Source organism: Chenopodium album, chromosome 11 (genome assembly GCF_948465745.1).
Source record: "Chenopodium album chromosome 11, dcCheAlbu1.1, whole genome shotgun sequence".
Taxonomy (NCBI): domain Eukaryota; kingdom Viridiplantae; phylum Streptophyta; class Magnoliopsida; order Caryophyllales; family Amaranthaceae; genus Chenopodium; species Chenopodium album.
The window spans coordinates 41,087,545-41,108,042 of NC_137844.1; the positions used below are offsets into that span (position 1 = coordinate 41,087,545).

General features: G+C 39.3%; 1 protein-coding gene and 1 non-coding gene across 2 annotated transcripts; both read left to right on the forward strand.

Annotated features, from left to right (window-relative positions):
• Positions 1–6,388: 6,388 nt before the first annotated feature.
• Positions 6,389–6,494, forward strand: LOC145569582 (small nucleolar RNA R71). The gene has a single exon (XR_014096173.1). It is a non-coding gene; the product is annotated as a small nucleolar RNA R71 (small nucleolar RNA).
• Positions 6,495–9,076: 2,582 nt separating this feature from the next.
• LOC145566618 (uncharacterized) lies at positions 9,077–10,011 on the forward strand. Its single transcript, XM_081625980.1, has 2 exons — positions 9,077–9,497; positions 9,704–10,011. The coding sequence occupies exons 1-2, from the start codon at positions 9,077–9,079 to the stop codon at positions 10,009–10,011; spliced, it is 729 nt and encodes a 242-aa protein (XP_081482106.1).
• The last annotated feature ends 10,487 nt before the right edge of the window (positions 10,012–20,498 follow it).

Here is a 20,498-nt window from a genome sequence, read left to right on the forward strand (position 1 = left end):
TTGCTTGCCTTGAACCACCCATCTACAAAATAATGGACAAAGAGAATGGCTTCAAAAATAGGAATAGTATGCCAAAAATCAATCATGAATATGGGGAAAAATAAAGTGTACAATATTCAAAGAGTTAAGCAAAAATTCAATAGAGTTGAATAATGCATAATCAAAGCATCACAATTGACACAAATATTACCCCAAATCATAACTAATAGAAGCAACAATATACTATATTACCAACAAACCATTATCTCCACTATCACCATCAACATCAACAAAATACCCTAAAACTAATCATATGAAAATCCAACAAAATTCATGCCAAAACTCATAATATGCTCAAATAATATCATCATCATAATTAAATTTCACAAAACCAACATCAACATTTCCATAGTCATCAACATTAGAACAAGTAGTGGTAACAATGGTGATGTGAGTGAGGGTAGTACTAATCATGCTCAAAGCCTCATGAGGTATAAAATTGAAACTTTATCACATAAAACATGCAATTATACTCTCAATTGATAGGAAATCACAAGATTAGAGCAAGAAAAACACTACTACACATAAACATCTCCAACAATCATACCAACAAGTTCCAATTGAAAAATACCCAAAATTTCAAACTAGGAGTGAGAAAATATTACCTTTAGTGAAGTAGAATGAAGACTTGGGTATTAAACTAGTGAGAATTATGGAGATTTGATGTAGAAAGATGAAAAATAATATGATGAAGATGAAGAATAACTATGAGCAACCCCAATAGATCAATGAAGGAAGTAGAATGAAGTAGGAGAGAGAGAGAGATAAGGGGAATCGGCCTTAAAAGAGGAGGGAAAACAAACCTTCGTACACCCAGCTAGGTGCGGTCGCACATGGGGTATGTGCGCCCGCACAGAGCTCGTGTGCGGCCGCACATAACTGGTGTGCGCCCGCACAAATACTGGGGTTTTTCCTCCGAGTTCCTTCCTCCCTCACCTAGTGCGCACACCCCCTATGATGGTCATGGGGAACCATATAGGCAGTAGCTACACTTCATATTGAAGAGTGAAAAACATGAAATCATGAAAATAAACACAAGTACTCACCATCCTCCATACTTACCCATTTTTCCAACTTAAGAATTGGGACAAGTTTACCTCAAAATTGGCATTAAAATTGTTGGAAATCAACTCAAACCAACCTACAACATCAAACACAACAAGATTAAATCACAAAAACATCATCAAAACACAAAGAAAAGTCAAAAGAACAAGGAGAAAAAGTTAGAAAACACGGGTTGCCTCCCGTGAAGCGCTTATTTTAGAGTCTTAAGCTAGACATCCTCCACCTCTTTCAAGGTGGATCATAGAGAGTCATATCATGGATGACCCCCACAAATACTCCATCATAATACCGCTTGAGCCTATGTCCGTTAACCTTAAAAGTCCTCGAAAAGTCCAAAGGAGAAATTTCAATGGAGCCATTTGAGAACACCTCTTGAACAACAAAAGGACCGGTCCAACGAGACATCAATTTTCCAGGGAAAAGCCTCATTTTGGAATTGAAAAGGAGCACCTTATCCTCCGGAACAAACTCTTTCTTCTCAATGAGCTTATCATGCACCTCCTTAGTTCTAGCTTTATACAAGCTAGCACAATCATACGCATCCAACCGAAGCTCTTCTAACTCATGTAAGTCCAACCAACGTTGCTCACCCGCACTAGCCAAATCAAAATTGATCTTCTTAATAGCCCAAGAGTGCGGTGCTCAAGCTCAACCGGAAGGTGACAAGACTTCCCATAAACCAAGCGATAAGGACTGGTACCAATAGGAGTCTTGAAAGTCGTTCTATATGCCCACAAGGCATCATCTAGCTTGTTTGCCCAATCTTTCCTACTCCTTGCAACCGTCTTCTCAAGAATCAACTTAATTTGACGATTTGATACCTCAACTTGCCCATTGGTTTGAGGGTGATAAGGAAGACCAAATCTTTGGTTCACTCCATGCTTCTTCAACATCTTCCGGAAAGCATAGTGCACAAAATGGGAGCCATTATCACTTATAACCGCTCTGGGGATGCCAAACCTAGGGAATATTATCTTTTTGAACAATTTCATCACCACTTTATGGTCATTAGTTGGAGAAGCAATGGCTTCCACCCACTTTGACACATAATCAACGGCAACAAGAATATATTGATTCCCATAAGAAGATGGAAAAGGACCCATAAAATCTATACCCCAAACATCAAATATTTCCAACTCAAGTATTGGTTGTTGGGGCATCTCATTCCTTCTTGAAATATTCCCGGTCCTTTGGCATTGGTCACAACATTTGACATACTCCCAAGCATTCTTGAAGAGGTTAGGCCACCATAATCCACATTGAAGCACCTTAGAGGTCGTTCTTGAAACACCCATATGACCACCACTAGGATCCGAGTGGCACATCTTCAAAACATTTGGTATTTCCTCATTTGGCACACACCGGCGCAACAATCCATCCACACCTCTTTTGTACAAGATTGGCTCATCCCAAACATAGTGCCTAGCTTCTCTCTTGAGCTTCCTCCTTTGATTGTTGGAAAAGGAAGGAGGGAACTCCCCACAAGCAAGAAAATTCACCAAATCGGCAAACCAAGGGAGCTCCTTCACATTGATAACATATAATGAATCATCCAACATCCGGTCCTCTATAGGGGACCCATCATCTTGAACTTGAAAATCCTCAAGTCTAGACAAATGATCCGCAACAACATTTTCCGCACCTTTTTTTTATCCCGGATCTCAAGATCAAAAGATTGAAGCTCAAGGACCCAACGAATCAACCTCGGGTTGGATTCCTTTTTTCCACAGAGATACTTCAAAGCCGCATGATCGGTGAAGACTATAGTCTTAGACCCCAACAAATAACAACGGAATTTCTCAAAAGAATGAACAATAGCCAAGAATTCCTTTTCCGTTGTTGTGTAATTTCTTTGAGCACCATTGAGGGTCTTCGACATATAATAGATGACATGGAGTTTTTTGTCAATTCTTTGACCCAACACACCTCCTATGGCCGTATCACTTGCATCACGCATAAGCTCAAATGGCAAATCCCATCTAGGGGCTTGGACAATAGGAGTAGAAGTCAAAGCTTTCTTCAATCTATTAAAAGCTTCCAAACAAACATCATCAAAGACAAAATTAACATCTTTTTGGAGAAGATCATTTAAAGGCTTAGCAATGAGAGAAAAGTCTTTGATAAACCTTCTATAAAACCCGGCATGACCCAAAAACGATCTTACTCCTTTCACATTAATCGAAGGGGGAAACTTCTCTATCACCTCAATCTTAGCTTTGTCAACTTCAATGCCTTTATGAGAAATCTTATGGCCTAGCACAATCCCTTCTTCCACCATGAAGTGGCATTTTTCCCAATTAAGCACCAAATTGACCTTTTCACATCTCTCAAGACATTTTTCAAGATTTTTGAGGCATTCCTCAAATGAAACACCTCCCACGGAAAATTCATCCATGAAAACTTCCATTTCTTCTTCAAGCATGTCCCCAAAAATGCTCATCATACACCTTTGAAAGGTCGCCGGAGTATTACACAATCCAAAGGGCATTCTTCTATATGCAAAAGTACCATTGGGGCATGTGAAGGTTGTCTTTTCTTGATCCTCGGGATGAATAGGAATTTGAAAGAATCCCGAATATCCGTCAAGGAAGCAATAAAATTTGTGCCTAGTCAACCTTTCAAGCATTTGGTCAATAAAAGGGAGAGGGAAGTGATCCTTTTTGGTTGATGTGTTTAGACGTCTATAGTGTATACACATCCTCCAACCGGTGACCGTTCTAGTTGGAATGAGTTCACCTTTCTCATTCTCAACTACGGTCATACCCCCCTTTTTAGGAACGACATGCACGGGGGAGACCCACCTTGAGCTTGAGATGGGGAATATGATTCCCGCATCCAAAAGCTTGGTGATCTCTTTCTTGACTACTTCTCCCATTTGGGGATGTAGCTTCCTTTGTCGTTCAATAGAAGGTAGGGTGCCTTCCTCAAGTGTTATGTGGTGTGTACACAAGGCGGGGCTTATGCCTTTAAGATCATCAATTGTGTACCCTAAAGCACCTTGGTGATTTCTCAAAACACCACATAACGCTTGAGCTTGGCTCTCACTCAAGGATGCACTAACAATAACGGGATATGTAGAATTAGGGCCTAAGAATTCATACCTAAGGTGTGATGGTAGAGGTTTGAGCTCTACCATGGGAACACCTTTACCTTCTTTGGTTGAGGCCACTTGCAAAGCATCTTGACTTGATATCCCCATACAAATTTCTTCTTCACTCCCTATATTGCCTCCATCAAGCAAATCTTCATACAATTGCACTTCCTTGCTTGGGATACCTATCTTTTCCTTATTCAACAAAACACACTCAAGAGGATCATTAGATGTGAGCAAGTGCTCATGCATGGAATTCACAATATTATCAAGCACTTCAACTCTCATGCAATTCTCAAAAGAAGAAGAGGGATATTTCATTCCTTCATTCAAATCAAATTCAACTACCTCCTCTCCAATCTTAAGAGAAATCTTAGCACTTTTAACACCTATCATAGCCCCCGATGTAGCAAGGAAAGGTCTACCTAAGATGATAGGTATTGTAGCATCTTCATCCATATCCAACACTACAAAATCAATCGGAATAACAAATTTCCCAACCCTTAAAGGCACATCTTCTACCTTTCCCTTAGGAATCTTGATCGACCTATCGGCTAATTGCAAAGTAATCTTGGAAGGTAGAAGTTCTCCTAGACCTAATCTTTGATAAACCGAATATGGCATAAGGCTAACACTAGCTCCTAAGTCACATAAGGCATTATCAATTTGGGTCTTGTTAATGGCACAAGGGATGGAAAAATTTCCGGGATCCTTCAACTTAGGAGGCATCTTGTTCATGATAATTGCACTACAATGTTCGGTAAGGCTAATTGTCTCCATCACATCACAAGTCCTTTTTCCACTCAAAATCTCCTTAAGGAACTTAGCATAGTTTGGCATTTGTTCAACAACATCGGTGAAAGGAAGAGTTAGATGAAGTTGCTTAAGCATCTCTACAAATTTCCCAAATTGCTCATCCAACTTATATCTATTATATCTTTGGGGATAGGGAAGCCTTGGTTTGCAAACCTCTTTCTCTTTCTCTTTCTTTATCACCTTCTCTACCCGTCCCTCATTAACATTTTCACTCAAAGGACATCATCACCTTCAACTTCAATGGGACTCTTACTAGTACTCTCTTTAGCAACACTCTTCTTAGGCACACCTCCCTCAAGGACCCTACCACTTCTAGTAACAATGGCATACATAGGGTTCCTAGAATCTAGGTTAGGTGGAGTCAAAGAAGAAGAGTTTGCATATCCCTTGAACACACTAGTCAATTGAGAAAGTTTTTCACTTAAATCCTTGTTATATGCCAACATGTAATTAAACTTCTCTTCATTCAAAGCCATATAAATTTCCAAAGTTTTGGCTTGTTTCTCAATGACACTTTCCAAAAATTCCCTAGAAGAAAATGATTGATCATAGGAATTATCACTTGAACTTTGAGCATTTGGAACTAAATCAATTGGGGAACCTCTTTGAAAATTTGCTTGAAAATATCCCCAAGATTGATTATTCCAATTACCCCTAGTTTGATTTTGGCTCCTTTGTCGACCATGGTTATCATAACCTTGATTATGATCCCCATGTCTATGGCCATGACCATGACCATTACAACCATGATGGTTATAGTTACCATGAATCCCAGTATCCATGATTTCTACAACCTCCATTTTGGTTATAATCATCATGATTCATATGATAATTCCTATTTCCAACATTCCTTTGAACATCAATTCTAGGTTCACAAGCATGATTATTGATATAATTCACATGTTCCATTTCACTTCCATCACATTCATTACAAGGAACATTTGGGTACATAGAAGCATTATGATCATTCATTCCACATAATTCACAAGGCCAACATTCCACAATCATGCAACAAGAAGAAAGATTAGAGTTAGAGTGAGAAGATGTACCTCTCCCCTTAATTTGGGAGGGAAGAATTGGAGCTTGGGAAGGGGGCTTCTCAAGCTTTTCTTTGAGAGACATAACTTATTTCCCTAAATCCGCAATCAAAGTAGTCAAATCATTGATGGCACTAAGTTGTTCGATTGAGTAACCCTTGATTGTTGTTCTCTCTCCACTTCTTGCCAATTCATGTAATGACGAACCACTTCATCAATTGCATCAACCACTTCTTCTTCTGTTTTGTTCATGATTGGGTCTCCGGCTCCGGCATCCAAACTTGCTCTCCCATGAGAACTTAACCCACCATAGAAGATATGTATGATTTGATAGGTAGGAATCCCATGGTGTGGACACTCCCTTTGATAATCCTTAAATCTTTCCCATGCTTCATAGAGACTTTCATTTGGCTTTTGCTTGAACCCTTGAATCAAAGCTCTTGCCTCCGCCGTCTTCTTTTGAGGATAGAAGCGGAACAAGAAAGCTTTAGTGACATCATCCCACGTTCTCAATGAATTGGGCTTCACCTCTTTGTCTAGCCATTCCAAAGACCTTCCTATGAGGGAGAAAGGGAACAACTTAAGGCGGATGATCTCTTGAGACACTCCATTAACTTTGATCGTGTTACAATATTTTTCAAACTCCTTAAGATGGTTCAACGGGCTCTCATTCTTAGCCCCACTATATTGTCTCCTCTCAATTAGGGTGATCATTGCCGGCCGAATATCAAAGTCAATTTCCGGTGTTGTAGGTGGAGCTATGCCGCTCTCACACCTATATGCACCGGGCACTCCTAGTTCCTTCAAGGCAACTCTTGAATTTCCTCCCATGGCTTGGGATCTATGCACACAAGACTCAAAGAAAATATTAGTAGCACGGCTACAAGTGTAGCCTAAAGTGTAAAATCTTTTTGTATTTTGCAAATAGAGTGGAATAGACTCAACAACAACATGCACTCAAAGCACCATTCCCCGGCAACGGTGCCATTTTGATGGGATGAAGAACGGTAGGTTGTCGGGCTACCACCCCACCCAATCAAACAAAATTTGTAACTCAACTAACCCCTATTTAGTGTAGTGATAAGTCAAGGTCGAACCTAAAGGAATGGAGGTCGAATGCACAATGCCTAAGTCAAGCTATTCCGAAGTCTAGTAGGGGTTTATGGTAGAAACTAGAGCTAAGCTAGGCGATTCAAAAAGCTTGTACTAAACAAATGCAAAGGCACTAGGGGAATGGATCCACATGCATCAACAACGAAGTTCAATCAACTTGGGGATTCAACCAATCAAGTCAAGCAATGTGAGGGAAAACCGAAATTGCAACCAAGAGAGTACATCAAGCTATTCTCCTAGAGGTCTAATTAGCGTCAACTACATCAAACACTAGCTAGGAAACATCACAAGATATCTCAATCGAGTAAATGCAAGCCACAAATCAATGGTCCGTATCAATGTGAACTCACAATGCAATCTAGTGTGAATAACAAGGGTGATCAAGCCTAATCAAGCACACACATGCACAAAATCAATCAACAAATTTAATCACATTATCAACTCAATCAATTTCCCCCAAATTAATCTCACTTCATCATCAATACATGCTTCACCACTACCCTAGCAAATAAACTACTCACAATCCATGAAGAACATCAAAATCAAAGCTAAACTAATCATCATTCCCAAATTCATCAATTGAAATCAAATTGAAACCAACAAATTCAATCAAAATCAATCAAACTATCAATTAACCAAATCAAACAACAATACTAATGAAATCAAACATTAAATTGCATTAAAGAGTAAAGAATCCTTACAAACTTGATAGAAATCAAATCAAATGTAGCAATCTTCAATCATCAATCATCAAACCCACATTTTCTCTCTCTAAAAATGCTAAGAACTAGTGTTTTTCTCTCTCTAAAAATCTAATCTAATCTAATTCTCACTAATGAAGATCCCATTCTCTCTCCATAAAAGGAAAGAAATAACTATCAATACAAAGAGGAAGTTGGGATTGACATCCAAAAATAGACCCACGCCAGTGCGGGTGCTCGGAGGAGAGAGAGTGGCGCGCACGGGAACACACCCAGAAAGGTGCGCCCGCACGCACCTGGTGTGCGGCCGCACTCGACAGATGTGCGGCCGCACACTCCTCGAGTGCGCCCGCACAAAGCTGCAGACTCCTTCTCTTCTTCTTCGTCCTAGCTCATGCGGTGCACACATCCTAGATGATGGTGATGGAGGACAAGGTAGGCAGGAACTTTCTTGAATTTCTTGAAGGGCATAAGCCATAAGAAAGGCATATACAAGACCTTGAAGAATGCTCCTTGGACCTCCCTTTGACTTGAAAGTTCTTGCACAAGCTTTAGGCATGAAAATCAATGGAAGACCATGGAGAGGAAGCTCGGGAATCCTTGGACAATCAATCACAACCTATAATCAAAGGATAAAAAGCAAGTAAAAGGGAAAAATAGCAAGTAAACTAGAAAATGCATAAAATAGAGAAACTAACTACAAAAAGCATGAAATGAAGAAAACTAGAATAAATTTAAGGAAAACTAAACAAAAGAGAGATAAAATGAAATAGAATTCATCCAAAAAGGGACCAAATGAGTGCCATAAATGTCACTCATCACTCTAGCCCACTCTTTCTCTGTTGATATATTGTTATTATGGAGACTTTTGTAGCTGTAAATGATGTTGTACAAAAATTAGCTTCTCTAAGGTTTGATGGTTTTTGTGGTGTAGACAATCAAGGTCTTAGCGGCAGGTTGGTTGTCTTTTGGTTTTCCCCGCTTAGGGTAGTTCCTACAGTGGTGTCTCCTAATGTAATTTTGTGTGAAGTTTGTACTCCGAATGATGAAATAAAATATATTTTGTTTGTGTACGGATCGCCTCATCCTTCGGGCCGTTCTTCTGTTTGGGCTGATATTTCTAATATCTTACAAAATTATCAAAATGTGGTTCTAATAGGGGATTTCAATCAGGTTGAATAAGTACAGATAAAGTTGGTGGTTCCGGGAAAATTATGGGTCAAACGGAATTTCAGGAATGGAAATTTGATACCGGGTTATTGGACATCCCTTTTACAGGTCCTACCGTTACCCGGACCAACGGTTACAATAATAGAGATCCAACTTTTGAACATTTAGATAAAGCTTATGCCTCTCATCATTGGTTGATTGACCACCTAGATGCTTCTCTTCTTCATCAGCCTATCATTTTTTCAGATCATGCGGCTATTGTCCTCCAGGAAAAGACTACTTCTGATGGTCACAAACCATACAGGATTAATAATTGGTGTCTTCTCCCAAAAGAGGTCGCTAACATTATTGCTTTATCTTGGTCTTTGGACATCTTGGGCTCCCCTATGTTTTCTATCTCTCGAAAGTTGGAAGGACTGCGTTCTAAACTGCTCAAATGGTATATCATTCATAAGAAGCTCTGGGGTATTAATTGGAAGGAGTTGCATAATTCTCTTTCTCCTTTAGCTCAGAATCTAGAGTCCAAATTTCATCGCCATCTTTTTCTTTCCTTGTGAGAAGAAAAAGTCGCTCATTCTCAGGCCGCCTATCTCTATTGGAAACAGCGAGCTAAATTCAAGTAGGATGTTTTAGGAGATAGTCACTCTCATCTTCTTTTCTCCCATGTTCAGGTTTGGCGTCGGAAAAAAAAATCCAGGGTCTCCAGAACTCGTTAGGAGGATGGGTTCATGATCAGAATGACATTCGTAAAATTATTCTAGATTACTTCTCAACCCTTTTTAGTTGTCATCAGTCCCAGATATCGACCGTAGATTTTGACTGGACAAACCTGGAGCTTCCTCATCTCTCGAATAGGGCTAAAAAAGATCTTATGATCCCTTTCTCTACTGTCGAGATCAGGAAAGCTATGTTTATTTTTGATGATTCTAAATCTCCAAGTCCTGATGGTTTTACTTCTACTTTCTTTAAGTCTCATTAGTCTATTATTGGTCCCTCGATGATGTATGCTATTCAATACTTCTTACTCCATGATCATATGCTAAGAGAATGGAACCGAACCTTTATTGTCCTCATTCCCAAGGTGGATCATCCCCAGCAACCTTCTCAGTTTCAACCTACTGGCTTACACAATTTTCTTTACCAATGCATAGCCAAATGTCTCTCTTCTCGGCTTCGTAAGGTTTTACCTTCCTTGGTCTCCAACTTTCAGAATGCTTTTGTTCCTGATAGACTTATGTCGGACAACAACCTTCTAGCCCATGAGGTCCTATCATACATGAATCAATCTTGAGGTCGTACTATGTAGGCTACTCTAAAGGTAGATATGAACAAGGCATACGACAAAGTCAACTAGGAGTTCTTGTGGCAGGTTCTTGAAGTCTTTGGGTTCCCTCCTTACTGGATTCATATCATTCGCCAATGCGTCTCTACAGTTTCATACCGGATTCTAGTTAATGGTAATCCAACAAAAATTTTCAGGCTAGCTTGCGGACTTTGTAAGGGGGATCCTCTTTCCTCATACTTATTTGTTCTTTGTATGGAGATTTTTTCGGCTATGATTCGGAGAGCAGAAAGAGATAGGCTTTTCAGAGGAATTAGAATTTCTCATCATGCTCCTTCTATCTCCCATCTGTTTTTTGCTAATGACTCTTTTTTATTCTTTCAACCTTCTCCCTAGGCCTGTTCCAATGTTCTTCAAGTGGTGCAACAATTCTGTAATTTGTTACGTTAGATGGTTAACTTACAAAAATTGTTTGTTCGGTTTAGCCCTAATGTTTTAGATGATTACTGGGATTACCTAGCCTTTTCCTTACATCTGGAGGCTCTCCCTTCTCTTGGCTCGTACTTGGGTCTCCCTGTAGACTTTGGGAGAAGTAAATGTAAAGCTTTCCCACCCCTTGTCGATAAGATTGCCATTCGCCTGACTACTTTCTCCCCTCTGCACCTCTTGGCGGCAGCTAAATTGGTTGTTATTAACTCCGTTTTGGTCGCCTCTCTTAATCATATCTTATAGATGTTTAAGATCCCGTCTTCCATTACAGATAAAATTAATAAAATGTTAGTCCGCTTCTGGTGGAAGACAAGCTCTCACTCTAAAGGCATGGCTCTTGCTTCGTCTTCCATCCTTTTTACGCCTAAAGGTATGGGCGATTTGGGCATTTGACACTTGGGTATTTTAAATTCTTCCTTGTGAGCCAGCCAGTCTTGGCGTATTATGTAGAATTCTCAACTCCTGGTTTCTCAAGTTCTTCAGGCTAAGTATCCTTCGCTCTTACATCTTCGTTCCGAGGGTCGCCTCTCCAGGCTATCTTGGGGGTGTAGAAGTGTTCAAGAATGTCTTCAAACCTTAAAAATAGGCTTTATTTAGAAGGTTGGGAATGGTTCTCAGGTTCGTATTCTTCAAGATTCTTGGGTGCCAGGTACTTTTGTGCAGTTTAAGGATTCTCTTGCTGGATCGGTTCAGGTGACTCTGGTGTCTTCTCTTCTGGATCCCAAATCTAATGCTTGGGATTCTACTTTGGTTCATGCTTTATTCCCTCCATCCATAGCTACCAAAATCCTTAGCCTTGAGCGCCCTCCTAAGCTTATGGATGACTATGTTTATTGGAAATTCATTAGAGACGGTGTTTTCTCCTCCAATTCGGTTTACGAGCACTTGGTCCAAGCTTCGGAGTGGTTCCCTTGGACTGGCCCTTCTAATTACCCTCTCGATTGGAATAAGTTCTGGGCTTTACCTATTTTCCCCAAATGCAAAATCTTTATTTGGAAGGTTTTACATGATGCCCTTCTAGTGGCACTAAAGTTATGAAACAAGGGTCTCCCTATAGATCCTTCTTATTCTTTCTGTCATTTGGTTCCTGAGTCGATGGAGCATGTCTTTCTTCACTGCTCATTTACTCGTCGGCTCTGGGTTTGTGGTCCTCTGGGTATTCGTCCTCCTACTCCTAATCTCTCTTTCCTGCAGTGGTTCACCTCTCTGCTTTCATCGGTTATTAAACTTAAGGATTGGTCTGGTCTAGAATCCATCTTATCTTTCGCCTAGGCAATCTGGATTCATAGATACAACATCCGTTTCCGACAGGAGATTTGCTCCCATACTGCTATCTTCCAAATCGCGCAAGATTGGAGTCTCCGTAGTTCGGCTGCTAGAGATCTTTCTCCTTTAGTTATCACTCCTCCCCCCTGGCTTTGGTTCCCAAGCGCTTTCTTTCTATCTTAAAGAAATGGAAATATCTCTCCAACTTTGGCTCTCATTGTCGATGGTGCCTGGGATCCTCAGGACTGCAGAGCAGGTATTGGTTGGTGCTTTTACTCTTTAGATGACGACATCAGACTAAAGGGAGCTGCTTGGGCTTTCTTCGCTCTTTCCGCTTCTCAGACGGAGTTACTTGCTTGTCTATTCGCTTTACGGATGGCTCTTCAGCGCGGGTTCTCCCAGATTCTTCTTCAAACTGATTGCATGTCGTCTCTTTCTACTCTGCGAAGCATCACCTTTAAGGACATTTCCACTGTTTGGATTCAACAACAACTCCAGGATATCCTTCCATCTTTTCAAATTTGTCTTATTCAGAAGGTATCTCGGGCTGCTGTTCTTCTTGCTCACTGCCTAGCTACGTCAGCTAGGAAACGTCAGTTACTTAGCTACTTTTACTACGTTTTTTTGTTCTTTCTTTTTGTGTTGACCTTTGTCAAAAAAAAAATAATGAAATTGGTACTTCAATAAAACTTAGCAAATTCCATTCAAACAATTGGCCAATTTCCAAGCCATTTTCCATAAACCTTAGCCAATTCTAAAATTTTTAGGTCCCTTAGCTCAAAATCTAGCTCACATGATTCATAAATTAAGCTTTTAGATTTTCTAAAATAATCTATATGTTTAGATACTTCCTAAAATATCATTAGCCTTATTCTAATTTAAAATGAAAGATAGATTAGTAAAATTCTAAATCGAACTCAAAACAGAAACCCTTGCACCATATATTTTGTCCATTTCTCATAACTCTTAAATTACATTGATCTGGTTATAATTATACTTCTACAACTTTTCAGTAATACATTATATATCCCTACTGTTCTGGGTGAGCTCCTGTATCGTAAGTCCTTGGGGTTGGTAAATGTTTACCGTCCAATTAAGCTCCTGCATAATCAGCACAAATTAGCTATCCTGGGGGATTATCCGGGGATTAGCGCTCCGATGATAAAGTTAGCAATTGGATTAGAAGAGTAAATGAGAAGGTAAGAATATATTGAGAGAGAGAGAGAGAGAGAGATTGTACCTTCATAGTGAAAATATGCTTGGGTATTTATAGGAAGATAACCAAGCTGGTGCCACCTATCGACATAGGTGGCAAACCGACTTTGTAGGCATCAAGTGCTTACGTGGTCTGAAGCAGCTCTCCACGTGGCCGATACTAGCAATGTAGTGTGAAAACATAATTGTACCATTTGGAAAATATGTATGAGATTTAAAAAATCTCTGATTTGCCCCTAAAGTGAGCAAATTAAAAAATGTGATTTGCTTAATTTAAACTTAGGCCGAGATTAAAAAATCTCCGATTTGCCCATAAAGTGAGCAAATTAAAAAATGTGATTTGCACAATTTAAACTTAGGACGAGATTAAAAAATTTCCGATTTGCCCCTAAAGTGAGCAAATTAAAAAAATGTGATTTGCTCAATTTATATGAGGCCGACATTAAAAATCTTCGATTTTCCCCTAAAGTTGAGCAAATTACTTAAATTTATTATACATGTAATTAGGCAAGAAAAACTTGAAAGTAGTGGGGCACGTGTTAATCATTGGATACAGGTTGTTGGAGAAGCATCTTCTCCTCAGCCATTGGATTACATACATCAAGTGTCAAATCAAAGAACACTGTTCACTTGAAGTATAAATAGAGGAAATGAGCGATTTTTCCTCATTTTGAACCTAGGTTTTCAAAAAATTTCTCTAAAGAATTTTCTGGTGCTTAATCTCCATTAATCCCAATTCTACAACAAAAATATTTCACTTGGGTTTATAAGGAAGTGTTCGTCGGATTTCGGCTATTTCAGTTGCTCTTTGTCTCTCGTTGAAGCAAAGTTTGAAACGTCTAGAGGTAAAAATTTTGAACTTTGCCTTTGATTTGATTTTTCCAGTGTTTGTCGTATATATTAGTGGGTTTTGTAATTTTCTACTGCATTTTTTAAGTTAATTATGCCTAAATCTATAAAGAACTCCATTACGGGTAAAGTCGGTGAGGCTGACCCGTTTATTCCCTTGACCTTCCCGTCAGAGAAGGAAGCTGAAAAGTCTTCTCGGCCTGTTTATCTTGGCATTTTAGAAGACATTGATATTGTTGAAGTTGAATCTATCAGTGTTATTGAGCAAGCTGATTCAGAAATCTTCGTCTACGAGCATGGTTCTAATCTTGGTAAAATTGGTGTTAAGAGCACAAGAATGCCGAGAACGAAGTGTACTAGCTTCAATTCTGATCAAGCCGAGAGTGTGGTTAGGCGCCTTGGCAAAGCACTAGTGGTCGAGCTTGACTCGCCAATTTTTGATATCCGTGATGAGGATGTAGAATCTGTGGAACGGAGTATTGCTAGTGAGAGAGATGAAGATATGGGCGATGAAGAAGAAGAAGATGAAGGGGTAGATGATCATGAAGTGGTAATTGAAAATTCTGATGACGACGATGAAGAAACTGACGAGGAAATAAACGAGGATATGAATAGGGGGGAACAGTTCCTTGAAGAGGAAATATTAGATGAGGGTTACAAATCCGAGGACGATGATGCAGATCACCGACATCCACTACAACTGTCTAGTGACTTGATGGTCAGAACAATGGTTGTAGATGAAGCCTGGCTGAAAACTGCAACCGAGAAGAACTATTGTGGTGTTGGTAAGAGGCTCTTCAGACTTCTTGATGGTTATGATCTAACTCTTCTAGAGAAAGATAACATTGTATTTGATTGTCTAGAGGGACAAGTTGCGGTGTATGCAAAGCATTTTGAGTTTGTCTTGGCTTTGCACTTCACCCTTTTATTAAAAAGATCTTTAAGGCCTGGAATATATGTGTTGCGCAATTGACACCGACAAGAATTCGCAACATTGTGTCTTTAGTGTGGGTAATGATATTTATGGATTTTCCATTAACTTTGAACCTGATTCGTAAGCTACACTTGCTAAAAAAGGACAGTCAATCACCAAGCTGATGGTCCTTGTATACTGATTCCGGTAAGATTACACTGTGGCCGAAATTTACCAACTGTAAAAAATAGCAAAATAATTTTATTTCTTAAAAGTCCCTGAGGATTTTAGATTGCGGAGAACTTTTCACCTTCCTCATAGTAGGTTTGACTCTATTAGGGATAGAAAGTTAGGCAAGCTTGAAATGAAAGATTCGCTTTTTTGACTGCCTGTATGTAAATGAAGGTAAAAAAATAAAAGCTGTTCCTAGGGAGTGACTTCCCAATTGTAATTATATCCCAGGCAATGCTCCCCTATCTCATATCGGTCTTTGCCATACTAACGAATATGGTATAATTAAACAAACACTTAATTTATTATTTTTCTTTAGTTTATTTCCGCATTGTTGCTTGTCTTTATGTTTGGTTTAATCGTAGTCTGCTTTCTGCTACATGTTTCACTGTTTGGATCCGTTAGACGTATCAGCTTAATCATAGGTCACTAATATCGATCTTGTCACTAACTTGCCTTGTCTTTCACCAGGTCCTGACAAGCTAGAGTTCGAAAGATTGGGGAAAAATCCAGACGGTAGCGTAAAGTATCAGTGTCTACCCAACCCTAAGAAGGCGTTTGACACCCTTCCTGTATTTGCCACTAGAGCTCAGAAAGGAAAACAAAGGAGCAAGCGCGACATGACTGCCTTTTCGCAACCGACATCAACAGGGGCGGCCATCCTCCCTCTCAGAAGGGGCAGAGGTACTAGCAGGTCTAAGAGGTTCAACGAAGCTACTTGCCGAGATCAGTCGAAAAGGAAAAAATCTACTCTAGTACCTGATCATCAAACAAGTGAGTTAAAGGAGACAGATGTTAACGTTTTAGACGCCGTTGATTTAGAAGATGATGAGGTCAGGATATCAAAAAAGACAACGAGCATTTCCGTCCCTAGGCAACCCCTAGCTAAGGCTGATAAGGCTACATCTATCAACATGGAAGCCCAGCCCATTACTAGTGGCCGATCCGGTTCTAGTAGTCTAAATACGTACATCCCTGTTCTGAAGAATGATTTTATTGAAATTCCCCATGTGAAAATTCCTCAGGAAGTTGCAGATGAGCTCTTGGACTTTCCTATCGACATTGCTAGCGAATCCTGGCATCCCAAGATTAATGTAAACAGGGGTGAATCTGCTATTGTTGACAACCCAGCTTTTTGAGGTAGTCTTGGATGGAGGATGCTGAAGGATTTAGCTACTCCGGCCGATAGACTTGTAAATTGGCTAGCTGCTTCCTATGGTTAGATGATGAACGATTTGCTCAAAGTATGTTTTTTCTTCTTCCATATATTTTTTAGACTTTTATTCGCGTTGTTCTTTACCTAATTTTCTATCATGCTTCTGCACAGACTGTCAATTCAGCTGTAGAAGTCGTTCACATGTATGAGTATTATCAGAGACATGCGGATAAGGCTGAGACCATTGTGAAGAAGGCCGATGAGGAACGTAAAGTTGCCAAAGCTGAGGTTGAGGGTTATAAGGGTAAGATAAAGCTACTTGAGAGCCAAGTGGCTGATCATGAGGTGGTTAAAAAGAAATTAATGCACCAGGATCAGTTGAAGGCTCGAATATCTGAGCTGGAGGAGGAATTGTCTACCAAGAAGGCAGAGAAAGAGAAAACAAAAAGAGATCTTGAGCAGGCTCGTTTGGAGAAACCTGCTGTCAAGCGCCAAGCCGTCAACCAATTTCTGAAGTCTATACCAGCTATACCAGTGGATGGGTAGCAGCACACCGTTGTGTGTGTAAGACGGAGGACTAGGGAGAGGAAAAATGGCAATCCATTGAGGATGCTTGCGGCAACGATCAACACCTTTCCCCCACCAGCTATGAAGATGCATATTTTGCCGATCCTCCTAACATTAACATAATGAAGAATGTTGATTCGCGCAGTCTACCAGACGAGGATTTTGATGACGCCATTTTTGCTACCCCTCCTCACAATGACGGCCTGGAGAAGGAGTCTGAAGTGAAGAAAGATTAAAGCTTTGGACAGTCATCACCAAACTCATCATGCGGATTCTCTTTGTCCTGCGCTCGTCGTGAAAATGAATGAACATTTATTTTTGCTTTTGGTGTTTAAGACTTGTTTTTGTTTTTTTGTTTGTATCACCGTATAATTCTCATTTTAGCCGGTCTGATCCTTGTTCATTTTGAGTGATGGCTGTCGGTTTAGGTAAAATTTTGTTTAACTTTAACTTAATATCATACATTGTTTGTATTCCGATAACTTATGTCATTTTGTCTGTTTTTACAAGTCTCTAGCTTGTTAGCACTCTTATGATCCTTATAAATGACATCAGTTTTAGACGCTCCGTAGCTCCATTATTCTATTTTAACTTGACTTCTGCACTTTGCTTTTCATGTCACTACTACTAATCCTCTTAGTTTTACAAGTAACTATAATTATTGTTTAATTTTAAAACTTTAGTTGTTTTCCTGCAATAAAATCTTAAATTAGGTTATGGTCATTTTGACAATGAAGTCGGTATTACGCTTACAATATTTTTCAGGCCGGTATTATACTTTTATAATTACACTTGCAACCTTTTTCAAGCCGAGCAAAGATAGTGGATCAGACCATCATTTCAACTCGCCTTTAGGTGCATTCGTTATCTAACCTCCCTCCTCACTTGAATGGGTAAGTCAGCTAGCTAGGCCGTTCGCACGTTCATATTGAAGGGGGGGGGTTTCTAAATTTTAGATTATAGGCCACTAATTACTTTTATTAACGGCTTCAGCCAAACAGAAATCAATTTTACAAAATTTATGACCATATGTCATTCCGAGAGAAAACATATAAAACTAAAACATTAAAAAATGCTAAGCCATAGTACTTCTTAAGAACACTAGCATTCCAGACATTCTTTAACGGAATCCCCTCTAAAGTCATAAGCTGATAAGACCCCTGGCGGAGAGTTTTATATATCTGATACGGTCCTTCCCAGTTTGCGGTGAATTTGCCGTCTGCATTTCCCTTGCCCATTGCTGCCGTTCTTCGTAAAACCAAATCACCATCTTCGAGAGGCCGGTAGTTTACGCGTATATTATATGCTTGGATCATTGTATTTTTGTACGCTGCAAACTTAATTACAGCCTTTAGCCTTATTTTCGGCAAGAAATCTAACTGATGTCGTAGTAAGAGGTCATTCCGATCTTCACAGTAGTGTTGGATACGGTATGTTGGAAGGCCGACTTCGGTAAGAATAACTACCTCTGTACTGAAAGCGAGGTTAAAAGGTGATTCCCCCATTGTGTCTTTTGATGTCATCCTATTGGCCCATAATATTTCAGGCACTAGATTGGCCCACAATCCTTTTGCATCTCCGATCTTCTTTTTCAAGGCATTCATAATCTGTTTATTAACGGCTTCCACTTTACCATTTGACTGTGGATGACATACTGCCGCGTACGCAAATTTTACCTTATATATACTAAGAAAATTTTTAATTGGGCTACAATAAAATTGAGAACCGTGATCGAAGACCATTGCTACTGGTAGCCCAAAACGACTGAATATGTTCTTCCAGATGAACTTTCTTACTTCGTTTGTTGTTATCTTTGCTACAGGCTCGGCCTCTATCCATTTTATGAAGTAATTTATCCCCACTATTAGGAACTTGCGCCCTCCAGTTGCCGACGTGAAAGGGCCGACAATATCCATTCCCCACTGTGCAAAAGGGATTGGATTAAGTATAGGTGTCAAGTCGTTTGGCGGCTGGTTTATTGTCGGCCCAAACTCTTGGCTTTTATCACACTTCTTGGCATAAGCAGGTGTATTTGTGTTTATTGCCGGGCAGTAATATCCTCTTTTCATTGCCTCTAGGGACATTGATCGGCCACCCACGTGATTTCTGCAGTCACCTTCATGAATTTCTTCGACAAGCCTTGTAGACTCTTATGTCGTGATGCATCGTTGCAACGGCAAGGAGAAGCCCCTTTTATAAAGCATCCCACGAAACATGATGAACCAAATGCTGTCTTTCTTGACTTTTTACGCTTCATTTTTATCGGTAGGAAGGACGTTGTGTACTTTATAGGCTAGTATGTTGTCGTACCATTCTCGGCCTCCATCTATACAGTTAACTTCCTTGTGAATTTCTTCGTCAATACTCCTATGGCCTAGGATCTCGACCATGACTGTATGTTCCAAGACGATACTCCTATGGCCTAGGATCTGTAATACCCTAAATTTTTCTATTTAAATTTCGAGGATGAAACTTGGTTTAAGGAAGGTATATTGTAATACCCAAATATTTTAAGATTTTATCAAAAATATTTTATGACTAAAATAAGATAGTTTAAATTATTTTATGAATTTTTATACTCTATTTTTGTTATCAAATATATATATATATATATATATATATATATATATATATATATATATTGTGCATTCGTATTTTTCCTTCTCAAAAATTGTAAGCTTTGACCTCTACAAACTTGTTTCCACTAGCTTAATTGTCTTATGCTCAAACTTCATCAATTCCCTTCTTGGTCATAGGTTATTATGTTATTTGGGAACCTGTGCCATTGTTGAGATATTATTTATTATCATGTGAATGATTACTTGATCGATGTATGAGATCAGAAGGTTAAGAATTATTATTTTGTTCTTGGTTTGAGGCTCGACGTTATATACCTTAGTCCTTGGCATGTTGGTAAGAGAATGATAATCATGAGTTAAGAATGAGGCACAATTTTTATTTATTTTTCTATGATCCTCTAAAGTGGGAATTGGCCCGTATGTGGTTTGGTTCAAGGTGTCTTCTGGTTATTGAGAGTATTCATGTTTTTATACTTGTGGGTTTATTTTCTCGAATTACCCATGTCCAAGGCTAGGTATAGAACAAACAGCACGACACACTTATGGGATACATGAGTTAATTGAGTAAAAGATCATATTATTATTCGAGGTTGAATTTGACAAAGGTTGTTTCCAGAGTACTATGTGTAATGTAGTTTTAAACTACATCATTTAATTGAGCTAGTAATGTTGCTTATCCTATTATTCTCTACACTCTGATATGTGATGATTACTTAGATTTTTGCTGACGTGTGTATTGTTTTGTAGTGATACTTGTGTTTACAACCATATATACCCCATGTCCAAGGCTAGGTATAGAACAAAGAGCATGGCACACTTATGGGATACATGAGTTAATTGAGTAAAAGATCATATTATTATTCGAGGTTGGGTTTGACAAAGGTTGTTTCCAGAATACAATGTGTAATGTAGTTTTAAA

Bases quoted from the DNA above. Each gene is read 5' to 3' on its own strand.
- LOC145566618 (XM_081625980.1), top strand. From the start codon at position 9,077: ATGGGTCAAACGGAATTTCAGGAATGGAAATTTGATACCGGGTTATTG. The intron at 9,498-9,703 runs GTATTAATTGGA...TCCCATGTTCAG, and splicing joins CATTCATAAGAAGCTCTGGG to GTTTGGCGTCGGAAAAAAAA.